The sequence below is a fragment of the Nicotiana tomentosiformis genome, chromosome 11 (genome assembly GCF_000390325.3).
Source record: "Nicotiana tomentosiformis chromosome 11, ASM39032v3, whole genome shotgun sequence".
In the NCBI taxonomy this organism is placed as follows: Eukaryota; Viridiplantae; Streptophyta; class Magnoliopsida; order Solanales; family Solanaceae; genus Nicotiana; species Nicotiana tomentosiformis.
In genome coordinates, this window is record NC_090822.1 from 64,422,421 (window position 1) to 64,439,124 (window position 16,704).

General features: G+C 38.5%; 1 protein-coding gene across 7 annotated transcripts; it reads left to right on the top strand.

Annotated features, from left to right (window-relative positions):
• The first annotated feature begins 7,821 nt into the window (after positions 1–7,821).
• On the top strand, positions 7,822–16,358 carry LOC104112995 (inositol-pentakisphosphate 2-kinase-like). 7 transcript variants are annotated; one of them, XM_033660476.2, is made up of 8 exons: positions 7,822–7,988; positions 8,105–8,214; positions 9,165–9,368; positions 9,773–9,920; positions 10,407–10,447; positions 10,593–10,703; positions 10,946–11,545; positions 12,609–12,982. In XM_033660476.2, exons 2-8 carry the CDS (start codon positions 8,113–8,115, stop codon positions 12,750–12,752), a joined length of 1,350 nt encoding a protein of 449 aa, XP_033516367.1. In that variant the 5' UTR covers positions 7,822–7,988; positions 8,105–8,112; the 3' UTR covers positions 12,753–12,982. The 7 variants fall into 7 exon arrangements, with proteins under 7 accessions (XP_033516367.1, XP_033516368.1, XP_070044755.1 ...); XM_033660477.2 differs by having other exon boundaries at positions 7,828–7,988; positions 8,113–8,214; XM_070188654.1 differs by lacking the exon at positions 7,822–7,988 and adding an exon at positions 15,752–16,358 and having other exon boundaries at positions 7,999–8,214; positions 12,609–12,770.
• Positions 16,359–16,704: the final 346 nt, after the last annotated feature.

The following is a 16,704-nucleotide window of genomic DNA, read 5'->3' on the forward strand; positions in this document are numbered from 1 at the left end:
GAGCCAGATTCTTGGGTTCCAACAATGGGATAACTGAGACTGTTCGTCAAGCTTGGGAAAGATACAAGAATCTACTCAGAGACTGACTGCATCATTATCAGACTGATGAGGTGTTGGGTCATACTTTCGTTGATGGGCTACACGAGACATCAAAGATGAATCTTGATTCAGCTTGTGGGGGTAGTTGCATGGCGAGGCCGTATAGTGAAATCCAGCTCCTGCTAAACAACTTCACTGCTAATGATCATAATTGGCAAGGAGATGGGGAATCATGAAGAGCAATTAAACAGAAAGTAGCCGGTGTAATTGAGCTTGATAACTTCTCAGCCATGAGAGCAGATATAGCAAAATTGGCAAATCAGATGAATAAAATGACAATGCACCAAACACAACAAATGCAACATGTACAATAGATGTCTACTTGCTGCGAATTATATGGTGACAGTCACACAAGTGACATGTGCCCCACGAATCCTGAATCTATCTACTATGTAGGGCAACAGAGCAGAGGTCTGATGAACTAGTATGCACAATATGGGAATACTTACAATCCAAATTGGAAGAATCATTCTAACTTCTCCTGGGGTGGAAATCAGCCAACTCAGAATCATTATAGGCCCCAAGGAAATTTTAATCAACCTCAGAAGCCACCCTAGCAAGTAGAGGAGAGCACAAATGACTTGTTGAAGAAGTTGCTGCTTGACAACCAACAACTTCGGAACGATTTCATAAATCTCGAGAGACAAATGGGGCAGTTAGTGTCAAATCAAAATACTAGAACTGCAGGCGCTCTTCCCAATGATACAAAGAAGAACCCTCAAGTTATTGCAGTTACACTCAGAAACGGGAGGGATTTAGAAGAAGTGCCAAAGAAGAGAAAAGACAAGCCTATACCTGAAGGGGAGTTGATTCCTAAGGCAACATATGAGTCAAATAAAGATGATGCAAGTTCAGAGCCAGTGAATGCTACAAGGCCGCCACCACCTTTTCTCCGAAGATTGCAGAAGAAGAATGATGACTGCATGTTCAACAAAGTCCTCTCTATGTTGAGTCAGGTTCAATTGAATATTCCATTGGTAGATGTACTTCGCAAAATTTCAAAATATGCTAAGTACATAAAAGATATAGTGGCTCACAAGAGGAGATTGACTGAATTCGAGAAAGTCGCACTTACTAAGGAGTGCACTTCAAGAGTCCAAAACAAGCTTCCTTAAAAGCTTAATGATACTGGCAATTTCACCATCCTTGTGCGGATTGGTAATATCGATGTGGGTCGTGCTCTTTGTGATTTGGGGGCGAGCATAAATCTGATGTCCTTGTCCTTGTTCAAACAATTGGGTGTGGGAGCTCCAAGACCAACCACAATGATGTTGCAACTAACTGATAGGTCCATAGCCTACCCTGAATGAGTGATTGGAGATGTGTTGCTGCAAATTGGAAAATTCATCTTCCCCGCGGACTGCATTACCCTAGATTATAAGGTTGATGAACAAGTTCCAATCATATTGGGACGACCTCTTTTGGCTACATGTGATGCAATTATTAAAGTGAGAGAGGGAAAAATGATTATGAGGGTGGATAATAAGGAAGCAGTTTTTAATGTCTACAAGATGATCCAACTTCCCCACCATTATGAGGAGCTCTCTATGATATCTGTTGTGGAGGTGAATGAGCAACTTATTGACACGAGTGTACATCAACACGATTTACTAGAGAAAGCAATCATGTTTTTTGACAGCTTGGAGATTGATGATGAGGTTGAGGAGATGATGCATATCCTAGATGCATCATGTGCTTACATGCAGGGATTAAACCCCTTTGAGCCCCTAAATAGGACAAGTAGGCCTCCTCCAAAGCCGTCGATTGAAGAAGCTCCAAAACTGGAACTTAAACTCTTGCCCCCTCACCTTCAATATGCTTATTTGGGTGGTTCTGACAATTTACCTGTTATTGCTTTTTCTGACTTGTCTAAATTGCAGGAAGAAAAGCTACTGAGAGTGCTACGTGAGCACAAGCGAGCAATAGGGTGGATGTTGTCTAACATTATAGGCATTAGTCCAGCTTTCTGCATGCATAAAATCCTCATGGAGGAGGGGCACAATCCAAATGTAGAGCAACAACGCCACTTAAATCCAATCATGAAAAATGTGGTAAGAAAATAAGTGATTAAGTGTCTTGACGCAAGTATTGTATTTCCAATCTCTGACTAGCAAATGGGTAAGCCCCGTCCAATGTGTGCCTAAGAAGGGGGGATGACTATAGTGGTTAATGAAAATAATGACCCGATTCCCACAAGAACTGTGACTGGGTGGAAAATTTGCATTGATTATAGAAAACTAAACAATGCCACCCGAAAAGGACCACTTTCCCTTTCCCTTATTGATCAAATGCTTGATAGATTAGCCGGACAGGAATACTACTATTTCCTAGATGGCTTTTCGGGGTATAATTAGATTGCTATAGCCTAGAGGACCAAGAGAAAACTACATTTACGTGTCCCTATGGCATGTATGCGTTTAAGAGAATGCCTTTTGGTCTCTGTAATGCACCTGCGACTTTTCAAAGGTGTATGATGGCTATTTTTACTGAGATGGTTGAAAGATTTGTGGAAGTGTTCATGGATGATTTTTCTGTGTTTGGGTTTTCTTTTGATAATTGTTTAATAAACCTTGATAGAGTGCTTGATAGGTGTGAAGAGACAAACTTGGTGCTAAACTGGGAAAAGTTCCATTTCATGGTACGTGAAGGTATAGTCTTGGGGCACAAGGTGTCCAAAAATGGTTTGCAGGTAGACAAAGCTAAGGTTGAGGCGATTGAAAAATTGCCCCCACTGACATCCGTCAAGGGCATTCACAGTTTCTTGGGCCATGCAGGTTTTTATCGTCGTTTCATTAAAGATTTTTCAAAAGTTTGTTCTCCTCTTAGTGTCTTTTTAGTTCTCCTTCTCCAACAACCCCCAATCACCTAGGTCTTTTTGACATGTTTTGATGTTATGGTGGGTGGCCCTATTGTGCACGAAATTAGTTGCCAATATTGGTTGTGAAGTTGTATTTGAAGTAGTAAACTACAATTCCCTCTACTTCGTGTAAAATTGGGAGGGCCGCCTTGCTCCACCATTATTGAAATAAGAGAAGAAAAATTGATGCCCACAAGGTATTTGTTAAAATGCCTAAAAGAGTGAATTGAACACCGGTAAAGTCTGAGTAGCCGAGTGTGGTTGTATATGCGGTTGGGCGAAGTGTGGGGTGTTTGGGGGTATGTTGTCTTGTTGTAAACTCTTGTAAGTAGTAGTTAATGTACTATATTAGTGTAGTAAATTTGACTCTATCATTGCGTGCACTTTGAACCACTATTGTGAGTAGATTATACATCGCCTTCGATTTTAAGTGTGGGGTCATCTTTGCCTCTCACGATGACCTTAGGTGAATTTCTTGATTCATTCTCACCTTTGTGTTTGTCGTGTGTAGGTTGCTATGGCTTGTGACAGTGTCGCCAAAGGAAAAAGGGTGGGAAAGTCCTCCGCCACTACTCTCCCTCCCAAAAAATGCAAGAAAGGTAAAGGTTCTTCCCGGCAAGCTAAGGGAAAGCAGGTTGCTAGCAAGTCGACAAGGCCACCACGACCTCGGGTGGATCTAGTTCGAGAAGACGCCATCAAATGGCATGATAACTTTGTGCCATATGGGAAATATATCTCCGAAATGGGGATTAATGTGAAGGCCCTAGAAAAGAACTTCTCGGGGGTGCTTGCCCGGTTGGTAGAGATGAAGATGGAGAAACTTATAGAATGCCCGGGCCCTGCAAATCTGAGCATGGTGCGCAAGCTATACACCAATTGGAATGCAAACTTGTTCCAATCATGTGTCCGAGGGAAGGATATGCCACTGGACATGAGATCCTTGTATGCATTTTTGGGAGTTGATAGCCCTAATCCACAGCGGCTACAAAAGTTTGTCAAGAGTCCGCGCTACCGGGCAATATGTCACACCATTTTTGGCGTGGATTCTAATATAAGTGGATGCGGACTAAGGGAAATGCCCACCTTGAGATGCTTCGTTTTGACTTCAACAAGACGACTAAGGTATGGCAAAACTTCATGCATTCTAGATTGATGCCCGTCGAGCATAACAGTGAATGCACTCGAGCTCGAGTGTATGTGATCTACTTTCTGATGACCGGTCGACCCATAAATGTGGGTGAGCTCATGCTTGGGGAGATGGCCCGCACCCGCTTTGGGGGAAGGATCAAAAGGCTTTTCGTTGGAAACCTCCGGATGCAGTACATGCTATCTCGTGGGGTACCGGAGTATCCAGGATATGATGAGGCAGATGAGGCACCCAAGTCATTGCTAGACATCACATCCGTGCTGGAGTCCACATCAAAGCTAAGCCAGGCTGCAAGGAATGAGAGGGACGAAAATTTTAACAAGTATCTTTATAGTTCCCCCAATGTGATAATGAGTAGGCTAGAGGTGTCGGATGAGGAGCGCATGCATTTGCGAAATGATCTCTCCAGTTCTTCCAAGGAGATATTGGGCATAGCACCGGGTAGTCCTATCCATCTGTCTGAGGATGAGAACATTTACAAGGGATCTGATGATGAGGATGCGCATGATGATGAAGTTATGGGGCCTATGGCTTTGGTGGCCTTAGGAGATGATGATGAGCCCAGAGCCGCAACTGGTGGGCATCCTGAAGAGGCGGACTCCGACTAGCAGGGAGTTATTTCTTTCCACCTTACTTTGTTTTGAATTAGTTATGCATCGGGGACTATGCATTGTTTAAGTGTGGGTGGGGGAATACTTCCTGACTTGTAATTGTATAAAAAAAATTTATTGTTAGTGTGTTGTTGTTTGTTTAGCTTAGTTGAGAACTCACATAGTCTAATTAGCTAGTAAAAAAAACTTGGACTTGTCCCAACGATGGATCTGTTGGATAATTTTCTTAAGGGATTAAAGTCCGATAAAAAATACCAAGAAGATTTTCTTTCATTCTTTTTAGGATAGTTAGGTAGTATCCCTTGGTTTTTATTTGGACGCCGGTACTTTTCCAAGGGTGTAGCTCGAACCGGGCTTTTTTTTATTTTTTTTATTTTTTTAGGAATAGGATAGGGAGAAACTAAAGTGCTCCGAGGTACCTGTTGACATGTTTGGTATGGGCACGTTACGTTATGGCATGCACTCTATCTTCCTGAATATTTGATTTGAGTTGTAATGCAAAGTAAATTAAGTAGCCTACTCTTTGACGCCTTTTTCTCAATTGGTTGACTTGTATGCCACCTAGTGCATTAGAGCTTAAAAATTCTCAACTCGTTGTGCTTGCTTGACTTGAGAGTCGAACATAACCGTCTTGATTGAGTCGAGTGCAATGTGTGTGTAAGGATTGGTGATATTTTGTGATATCTTGTATAGTCTAGAACTTACCACGTGTGTTAATCGAAGCGAAATAGTCAAGTTGTGCTAGTCTAGGAGATGACGTAGGCATTTCTTGCTTGACCATAGAAGTGTTTGTCACTCACAAATAAAATTTTCCGTTGCTAGCCCCTTTGAGCCTATAGACCTTTTCTTCTAACACTACAAGTCGTATCCCTATTTTGTTCTTAATTTGAGCTTGTTTAACCTTTACCTCCTAAGACACTTAGTCACTAAGGTGAGAGATTGGGGTGTGGCTTTTTAGTGGAACCATGGAAGGGCCCTTAAGGTGCATTAAAATTATGAAAGAAAAAAAGGTCACTAGCCGATGAACCTTAATGTGGAGTGTGTGGAGAAAAGAAAAGAAAAAAAATATATATAGTTCAAATAATGTAGAAAAACACACACCTCCTAGTCCTTCTAATTCGTGCTAGTAGAGATATAGAAGTGCTTAATTGAAAAGAGGGCTATGTTAGATTTGGTTTATGGCGAGTGAATTGGTTGAGAAGAATATATGCTCGATTTGTGAGGATAATGTATTAAAGTGCTTAGGAGGGTTAGTCACTATTTCTAAATGTATCCTACCTATCCCTTAGCCTACATTACAATCTTAAAGTCCTAATTGATTTTAGATTTGGCTAGCTTACATTAGTAGAGATGTACACTACGGGCAAGCTTATGGTACGACCACGGGATGCACATTGTGAGAGTGAGCGAATTTTGTTCAATAGTATGATGTCCTTAATTTATGTTCAATGGCATATTTGAACGTATGGACTACTTCTATATTCACTCTTTTGCTTGTGGTGAGGGCACTTCGTCTCATGACGGATTGGTGATGTTGTACATTTCTTTTGTTGGGTGAGTGCATGAGTTGAGGATGCTTAGTGGTAACGAGTCGTCTCTTGAGGTAGGGTGGTTATGGGGAGGTTGTTTGCGTTGGTTGAATCGCATTGTGTATACTTGGACTAGTCTAAAAACGGGAAGAATGTGAAATTCGTGTGTTCATGCTTAATTGCCGATATCGACCATAGTCAAAAGATATAGTGTTTGATTGAATTAATTGTGAATTGCTCTTTCATAGTGATAGGTACGTTTTGGGGTATGTTAATGTAGTTCCATTGCTCGAGGACGAGCAAGAGTCTAAGTGTGGGGTGTTGATATGCATCTTAATGTATGCATATTTTGATGTATATTGCCTCGCATTATGCTCATGTCTCGTAGATTTCGGATGTATAATATGATGATTTGTGCTAATTTGTATTACTTCTCTGTGTAGGAATCATTTGGATGCGATTTGGGACGAAAGTGCGCGAATTGGAGCGAAAATGGGAAGAAATGGCAAACGTGCACATTTGAGGGCCACAAGCAGCGTGGGGCGCTGCCTGTGGCACACAAAACAGAAAGTTGGAAAGTTGAGCGCCAAGGCCAGCGCCCCACACTGCCCTGGACGCTCAAAACGGGAACATGTCCTATTTCTACTAGGACTCGATTATTTCGACCCCAAGACGCCCCCAACTCATATAAAAGCCAACCTAAACCTATTTTGAGGGGGATGACGTGACTTTGAGAGAGAAACAAAAGTACGAAACACTCGGGAGCACGAATTTGATCGATTTTTCCATTATTCTTCTAGTATTCATTGATTTTATGTTTGAAAATATTATTTTTGATGATTGTATGAACATGAGTAGCTAAGAACCCTATTGTTCTGGGGTCATGGGGTGCTACATGAATGTTGACGTTTGAAGTTGAAATTGACGAGTTTGATTTTATCATATTGGGTTGTTTATTTAATTCTATTTTTAATTATTTTGCTGAGTAGTTAATAGTGAAATACTATCTACGAATCTAGAGTTGAACTCGAAAGTGGAAATTCTAGATTGTATATAGAATTAAATAGAGCAAGTTTTTAAACCCGGGCATCGGGGAACGGATTCGCAATTAGGATAGAAATATACATAATTGCCTTGCTTGGTTGAAATACAGGAAATATAAATGCATTCTTGTTAATCCTAATTCCATAGACATATAGGCATTAAGTTAGCTTGAATATGCGAGTAAGAACTCGACAGATTCTTATGGCGAGTAAGTGTTGTGGTTGATTTCCAGTTATTTCATTACTTGATAGTCTCTTACGTAGTAAATTAGTCACTTACATATTTTGTGAAAAATCTCTTGAATCGATAAGTTATTTGAGTTTGAATCAGTCAAAAGTTAATCATAAGTTTCTGAAAAAATAATATTTTATTAACTACTCTATTACTTGACGATGACGTATACTTGCGGGAGGGAGTGTGTTTGGACAACACCCTTGTGTAAGTGTGAGAAGACATAAATCCAAAGCTTCACGCACATGACGTCAGCGCATTTAATAATAAGCCGCAACAGGTGTCCCCACAATCCCCCAGTCCCAACCAAACATCATAGGAACTAATCAATAAGCCACTCTCTGTCACAGAGTAATCCTCGGCGTCTCCGATCCGGTAATCCGCCGAGTTGCTAGGATTTTCCTGTTTTCCTTTTTCACCACCCCCTTCTAAATAAGTAAATCCACAATCTCCGCATTTCCAATTCTCAGGTACATTTCTTTATAAATTTCTCTATTGTAACAACATTCTTCTCGGCTCGAATTACCTATTAAGTATGATTTATTCTTCTTAGAAATATATATATATAAATGTGTATTTATATTAGGTTAGCAGATGGCTGTGGTGTTGGAGGCGAAGGATGCAGGAGAATGGACTTACAGAGGAGAAGGGGCTGTCAACCTGGTTCTTGCTTATAATGGAACCCGTTCTGATTTTGTATGTCTCAATTTCCTGTTTTCCCCCTTCTTTTCATTCTCTTCACTGTGTAGGAACTCTTTTTAGCAGAAAAAAGGTGATGCCTTTTTGGCAGTATATTTATAAGAAAAGATTCTAGGATAGATGAATATTAATTCCATTTTTTTTCAAAAAGTTTTTTAGGAAGATCCACCATGAAATTCTTTGCTTTTCACATAACCATTTTATGGTAATAGTTGGCACTTTTGCATGAATAAGTTCATGTATTTTACCCACTCATCAGAAAACGACTGCAATAACTACTATGCTTTCACTCCAAGTTATTTGGGATTGGCTGTATAAATACTCATTATTCATTTTGCTTTGTTTGGAACCTGTTTCACCTTACTCAAGGTATGTATTCTTAACTCATCATTCCGTTCCCTCCTCCCCCCCCCCCCCACCCAAACCAGTGGTGGAGCCACAGTCAAGGAAGGGATTTCAGTTGACTCCCCTCTGTTGGAAAATCGTACTGCGCAAATAGGGCAAAAATAATATTTTTGTATATATAAACTTTTGAATCCCCCTGATATAAGAGACGTTTTCATTGTAGTTACAAAGGTAGTTCAAAAATTGCTTTAGGTCACAAGTTCAAAATTTTTGAATTCCCTTATTAAAATTCTTGGCTCCGCCACTGCCCTCTACCCCACAAATATTATTGTTGGTTGAAGAAGTGATTCCTGTGCAAATAAACTACGGAAGAGTAATTGGGTCTCCTTTCTTGCTTAGCAAATGGTTTAAGAATGCTTGTTGATTTTCTTGAAAAAAGGGAGATTTTTCTTTGATCCAGGAATGATTTTACTTTTTTTGCACTGAAGAATTGTACCAAATAAAATGTAAAACTGATTAGTGGAAGTGTTCTGGAGCATCATATTTTGTTAAGTCTGAAAAGGGTTTGATTTCTTAAGTGCATTTCTATTCCTTTTTGTTAGGTTGGAAAAGTATTGCGGATACAGAAGGTACCAAGGAATGGGTCTGAAAATGGGAATGGTTATTTAGGTCTAACCAATCAGGAATGCGTCTTGTGGAAAGAAGTTAATGAGATTGTATCAGCTCCTACAAGGGAAATAGCTCAGCACTATTTTGTGCAGCATGTGATGTGCCCGCTTTTGGGTTCTGGACACGTTGATGCAGGGGTGTGTTATGCTGCTAGATTCTTGTCATTTCGTATCTGATCTGGTTTTCTGTATATCATCTTTTCTAATATATGAATAGAAGAAAAATAATTTTTTCCCTTTTCCAGATACTTCTTTTCTGCAGTTAATAATAAGGCATTCGGCACATTTTCAATGAGTTTTTGATCCTTTAAGATCCTAGAGCATCTATCTATGCAGTTGCTCTTTTGTATGTGCATTCTTTATTTATTGTTTGGATAGAATAAATTTAGACCATCAATTTATGATGATCTATGAGTTTGAAGATTAAGTTTTGCAAGGTTGTAAATTTTGTTTTCCTTTTCTAGCTGATTCGATATATTCAGTTGCCTATATAGGAGCATGGTTAAATATCTACATCTTGTTTCTTCCCTTTTCTTTGACAGATTAGCATTCAGGTGACCCAAGAATTTCTGGAAACCGTTGAAAGCAATGTCCTCTCACAGCGTCCTGCTTGGCGTGTTGATGCTGCAAAGGTCAATCCCCTATGTGTTTCTGTTATGCTCATGTCCGATCATTCAATGTTCCCACTCGGTAATAATTTTCAAATCCTCTTTATCCCTTGATTCATCACTAAAATGTTAACATGCACATGTTTCATACCCTGTAGTAAAGAACTGAACATTATATTACAGAAAGCTGTTAGCATGGACCTATCAAATAAAAAGAGAACAATAGTAATTGGCGTCCCATTTAATAGACCAATAAAACATAAAACTCAGTAAATACCTCTGTTTTCTAAGGTCATAATCCTTCCTATATTACTTTCAATTGTTTGAGTGCAAAAATGGTTTTAATTTTTATGTCCTGATTTTGTAAATACTTTGTGGTTAAATCAATTTCATGCTACTACTAACAAAATAACTGCAATTTCTGTTTGTTTCTTGAAAAAGAACAACAAAAATTCGCAGTGGATAGCTAGCTTTATAATCGTCTACATACTAACCAAGCAGGCTTAGATATGGACATTTATTGTATTTACATTGATTTCTTATGGTACTCACGTTCTCCTACTGTCAGGTATGTGTAAAGAGGCATGCAGCATTTCTGTAGAAATTAAGGTACTTGTATCCTAAAAGCTTTAGTTAGTCTTCCTCTTTATGCAGCGTTTTCTTCTTCTTCTTCTTTTAAAATGAAACTGTTTTCTATACGTTTCCATAGTATGTTTTCTCACGGCTATCTCCATTTTCTTTTTTTTGAAGCCAGCCTAAGTGTGGATTCCTTCCACACTCAGAATTTATCGCAGAAGATAATGCTATTAAAAAGAGTGTAACTCGTTTTCAAATGCATCAGGCTCTAAAATTGAACCAAGGAAAGGTAATATTGTTCTATCTGCAATTTATTCTTGAGATAAAGCTGTCTCTGGTGGATTTCTTAATTCCATTCCATCATTGTATTGCCAGAATTTTTTAAATGCGGTCCCCCCCCCCCCCCCCCAAAACCCCTGGTCAATCTTGTACACTGTCAATGTCACCATGATAATCGCTTTTATACTATATTCACTTTCCACTTACATTAACTCTCATTTCTTTTTCTTTTTGGTACTTGTCCTATATCAGATATCAGAGGTAAGTGCATATGATCCTCTGGATTTATTCTCTGGATCCAGAGACAGAGTACACAAGGCAATAAACAACCTTTTTAGGACCCCACAGAATAATTTTCGGGTTTTCCTGGATGGTTCTCTCATATTTGGTGGCTTGGGTGGTGGTGCAGACACTACTAGTTGTGAAGTTGGTAAAGCATTTGAAGATTCGCTCAAGCATGTAATTCAGGCAGAAGAGGGCATGCGGACACAATATTTTCTAGAGCTCATCTCCAAGACTGTCTGTAGTTCAGAGTTGTTAAATCGGCTTCTTGAAGTCCAGAAGCTAGACACAACTGACATTGAAGGTGCAATTCACCCATATTATAATGTTATTTCTCAGCCTTGCATGGTATGTGGACAACTAGATAAAGATCAATCATCGAAGAGATATAACTCTCTGCATTCAATGTCGATGGAGGAAAGCTTGAAGATTGTGAGGGACTACTTGATAGCTGCAACTGCAAAGGACCTTAGTATGATAATTAGTTTTAGACCTAGAGAAGCTGGTAATGTGGAATCCCCATATAGCATTGTCTCCTTAGAATCAACCAACCAAAGTTTTGACTGCAAGGTATTACTCTTTCCTTCTTTTGCTTAGTCTCCTTTCGATCTAGAATAACATGTTATACCATGTAAAATGAATCTTCTTTCAACCTGCCTTGGGTTCTAGAGTAATATGAATAATTCATTCTTGAATTTATTTTATATGGTGATACTTCAGGTCTAATGTCTACTAAGTTACTCTGACACAACAGTTTAGGTGCCGCACCGGTGTCGACACGACACTTGTGTGGGTGTAGGTATGGGATCCGAACCGGATCTGGTCCAACGATTTTGGTACTTTGACCATGACAGACGGAAAAATTCGAGACGAGATACAATTTGATTCCTAAAATCAGAACCAAAACTAGGATAAATTTAAAGAAAATAGTATACCTTATCTAGGAAATCAATCCTTTACTTATCTACAACTTGAGAGAAATTCATACTTTACAAGCTATACGTAAGTATTCGACAAAAAATTCTCATAATTTAGAGATATTTATATTTTTATTTTTTTTGAAATATTTTTAGCCGGATCCCCGCACCTTCATCCGTACTAGGATCCGAATCTTAGAATTCACATCTCGAAGGATTCGAGCAACTTAGAATGGCAATAAAACTTGAAAGATTTTTAATTGTAAAGTCGCATAATTTTGATTTACTTTAGTGCAACTTATTGTGTCGACTAAATAGCATTAAGTCATACCTAAGCCCTCTCTTCTAAAAAGAAAAAGTCATACCTCCCCCCTTCATCTGTTTTTTTATCATTCCTTTTTTCCGGAAATGGAACCAACTTCTTCGTTTAGTAGTTTTGAATCTGTATCAAGATAGGCTTTATACCACAATAGTTTCCATATTCTAATGGTGTGGCATAAATACTGGTTTACATGTTAAATACTATTGCAATCCACTTAATCTGAAATGCAGTTTCTCTAGAACCAAGATTGGTGACAGTGTGGCATTAATATTGGTTACCATGTAAATGCTAATGCAATCCACTTAATTCTGAAAAACACAGATTCTCTAGTTCCAAGACTGGCTTCATAGGTTTTACCAGTGTTAATGGATTCTTTTGGCTTGCAAATTGCTAGGCATCTTTCATTGACCTGGACTTGAAACCTTTGGAAAGGATTGAATACTACTACAGGTTAGACCAACAGATTGTCAGCTGTTATGTTCAGATGGTGAAGTCCAATCATCAACTCGACCACACTGGAAGCACTGTCGGAGCTTGACAATGAGGACAGTTTCTGGTGATCAATTCGGAGACCTTTTTGAGCTTTCTCGTTGATAGATTCCTGATGAAGTATCTTATTCTTGCCTTCTTTTTTGGTGACTGAAATTTCAGCGACGTGGTCACAACCCACCTTTGATGAGACATTTAATTGAACCTAATACTGTTTATCTTATAATGGATGATTCAATTGAAATAGAAGCATGCTAAATGTAGTTTTCGCTGGTCCAATTTTCACACCATCCAGAAGCTTAGGCAATATATGCTGTGCATCTGATATGAAGAAGAGTCTTAATAAGTAATAGAACAAGGAAAAGACCAGCTTGAGCTTCCTCTCGTCAGCAATATCACCTGCAAGTCTCTAAGTCTCACCCACTCTCCCTTCCACTAGTCTAATCTTGGTTGTAAATTGCTCTTGTCGTGCTGGGTTCTTCTGCAACCTTCGGCATCATTCAATGGTTACCAATCTGAATATTTTTTCTGATAGAACCTTGGGAAGAAACTCATGGTTTCCCCCTTTTACCTCTTCTTATTCGGAACAACGAATGAATTTTTTATTTATCCTTAAATGAAATTAATCAGCTAATATAGACTCAGGTGTTATTTACTTAAGTTAAAACTCATGATGCAGCGTCAACTTCTATAATAGAGCTGAAAGGTACCCTAATACTATTCATCAAAGAGGAAGCAGTTGTGAGTGCATGTGATTAACTGCATTTTGCCTGTGATTTTCTTTGTTATTACTAAAAAAATTATATGATTTAGTTTCTGCCTTTTAATAATTACTGTGATTTAAATTCTTAAAGAAAGTTGTAGCTATCTGTTTGACTCTGGAAGAAGAGGTCAGTTGAACCCAAGGAGAAAGAGACTTGTGAGGATCTCCCTCCCCCACAAGGATAGTGATATATCAACCACATAAGCACCTTCCCATCCCAAGACCACATGACCTATTTATTCGTACAGCTGGTTTCGGGATTAGTTTTGGTGCAAATCGTGAATTGGCACATTCTGCTGTTTGGTGAGCCAACAGGTGTAGGTTCCAGATTTGACACTACACCTCAGATCTATGTTGAATTTAACTCTATTTGTATCATTTACCCTTGGAGGTCAACCTTAGAGGTTGCTAAACCTTGCATTGTGCAACATCACAATGCCTTTTATATAGTGGATGCAGCGTGATTCCCCATATTTATGTTCATTCTAAGGTCCATCCTACTTTTAGTTGAACCTTATTGAAGGACGACATAGAACATGAAGAGAACTTTGCAGAATGAAACATATAAATATTTTACAGTTGCATTAGCTTTCTGCTTTTCATAAGAATAGTTTGACAGTTTTGAGAATGGCGCATGGTACCTGAGGTGACTTGTAATGTTTAATGGCATCATATTTCACCTTGCATTGTAATGTTCATGGCACATCTGTAGACTATTTTGGTCAATATCCTATCAAAATGTGATATTGTCATTATAAGTGATGGATATGCTGCTGTAGAAGAATTCCATCATGCATCCCAATTATGCTGGTTGAATGGGAATTGTCTAGTTCCAACTCTCACAACTCTCAAATAAGTGTTTCGGTCTTTCTGTTTTCCTATTTGTAAATGGATTTAACCTATAACGCTAACAGTTTAAAAAACTTTTACACTGTCAATGTTTATTACGTAATAGGTTATTTACTTTATTTTTCAGGTGACTAAATTAGATTTACTATAAACAGTTAACTGGCGTACAAAAGTTAAACTCTATTGATTATAAGACGAACATATTGCTCTGATTAAACAAGGAGCTTGAACTTGTATTCTGAAGTGATTATCGCTATTGCCTAACTGGGTTTAATCAGTTGACTCAACTGCTCTTGCACTCTTTTCATATAATAGAATGTTTTCAAACTGAAAAATAAAAATTAACTACATGGGAGTCCACTGTTCAAAGGTTTAAGGAGAGTGTTGTTTGAATCAGCCTGGTAAATATTGCTGCTATCAATTTGCTGGAAAAGGTCAGCTAGTAAACATACTCCCGGTTCCATCTCTTTCACAGGAAACATTACAACTGACTTCAAAAATTGTCAGATTTGGATAGAGTAGGCACTTGCCCTTTTTATGTAAAGTATAAATTGAAGGTTTTGGTTTTATCTAAATTATACTTTCAGGCTATTAATGTGGAAATATGTCCTTTTAACCTTGTATTCTAGGTCTAATGAAGCTCAAATGTTTAGATTCTACCAAACAAGTACTTCAACAATTGACTTCTTACTAAATGGAATGTCTACCTTCTTTAGTTAACAGATACTACTTAAGTACATTACTTTTGAGCGGTAGTGAAAATTCAAAGATAAAACCTCACCATAATATTCAGCATTGTACTGATATATAACAAATCGAGGAATGTGCTTGGTTGGTTTATGTCAAGTTTGTTTACCATGTGCAGTAAAGAAGTCTTTTAATACAACTTTGCGCTGGAAAAATTTAGTAGTAGCAAGTATTCTGTCCTTCCCCTTCGCATTGCTTGTGGGTTGTGGCTGTGTTGAGTCCTTATTTGAGGCCACTTCAGGTGTAATAAATGTAAATGGGAAGCAATAGATAAGACAATGAATAACTTTCTAACCAGCATTTACTCTTACTACCAACTAACACTGACAATATATCTACTATTGTACCAGAGCCGTCAGCAAGTATGTCAGGCAAAACAGAAGTAAAGATGGATGTTAAACAATTTCTGTTTAGCATAATTAAGGAAGTCCACAGGACGACAATTTATAAATAGTATCTATAATTCAACACAGCATCATTTTTTCCCACATTCTGTACTGTTGGGTACAATTCATTGTTGACACCATGTCATTAGCAAAGGTTTTAGTTCTTCATTTGATGAAAATGCTTTGTACTGTAAACTGTGATGATAAGTCATCTTATTTGTTCTAACAGGTTGCAGTACTTTTTCAGTTTATTTGTGTCTTCCAAATGTTCAGAAGTACTGAGAAACCTGACTCTTTTTGCAGAAAACAGTGGTGTCAGTGGATCTAGTTTGTTCAAAGTGCAGAATGAAGGTGATGAAGTTAATATCAAAGGTACAACAACAACAACAACAACCCAGTATAATCTCATTAGTGGGGTTTGGGGAGGATAGTGTGTACGCAGACCTTACCCCTACCATGAGATAGAGAGGTTGTTTCCAATAGACCCTCGGCATCCTTCCCTCCAAGAACTCCCCACCTTGCTCTTGGGTTGACTCGAACCCCTCTCGCTTAATATCAAAGGTAGAAGGCATAAATTCCATTGTCCTTGATCCTGCCAAAACTACTGTCACAGTTACTGGTGAGGCTGATCCAGTATGCATTTAGACAGGTCCGAAAATTCAGAAGATCTGCACAGATAAGTAGCATAGGTCCTCCCACAGAAGAGAAGAAAGATGTCATTCCTTCTCTTCCCAAAACATGTCAAAGATGTGACATTTGGTACGTGATCAACGGCGATTATTGTAGCCAGTTTTGTTACATTTTATGATGAAAGGAAAAACTACACATACTACTACTTTAAGTTATTCTTATACTCTGTTAAGTTATTCGTGAATTTGTAATCCCAAAAGCCATGGTGTTGCTTTCTCTATATTGTGATAATAACCATTTCCAAAAGTCAAAAAGACTTCTCCAAGCTTTTATATGTTAAGTTAATAAGTATGACATCCGTAAGTGGCTCTTTCAAGATTGACAACCTGATTTATGAGCTTGTGATCTCTTGATGGTGTCTTTGTCTGGCTAAATTCAATTCAAGAATTTGAAATATTTGGTGCGCATTACTACTTACTAGGTAGATAACATTCATGCTTGGCACTTGGCAGTGAGGTTTTGTGCAGGAAGTGCTCTATCTTTAGTTTGATATCATTAAGTCATTCCGTATCCGTTGGGTTAAAAATATGGTAAGTTGCTCTTGCTCATGCTTCTTCCTTTGTTGT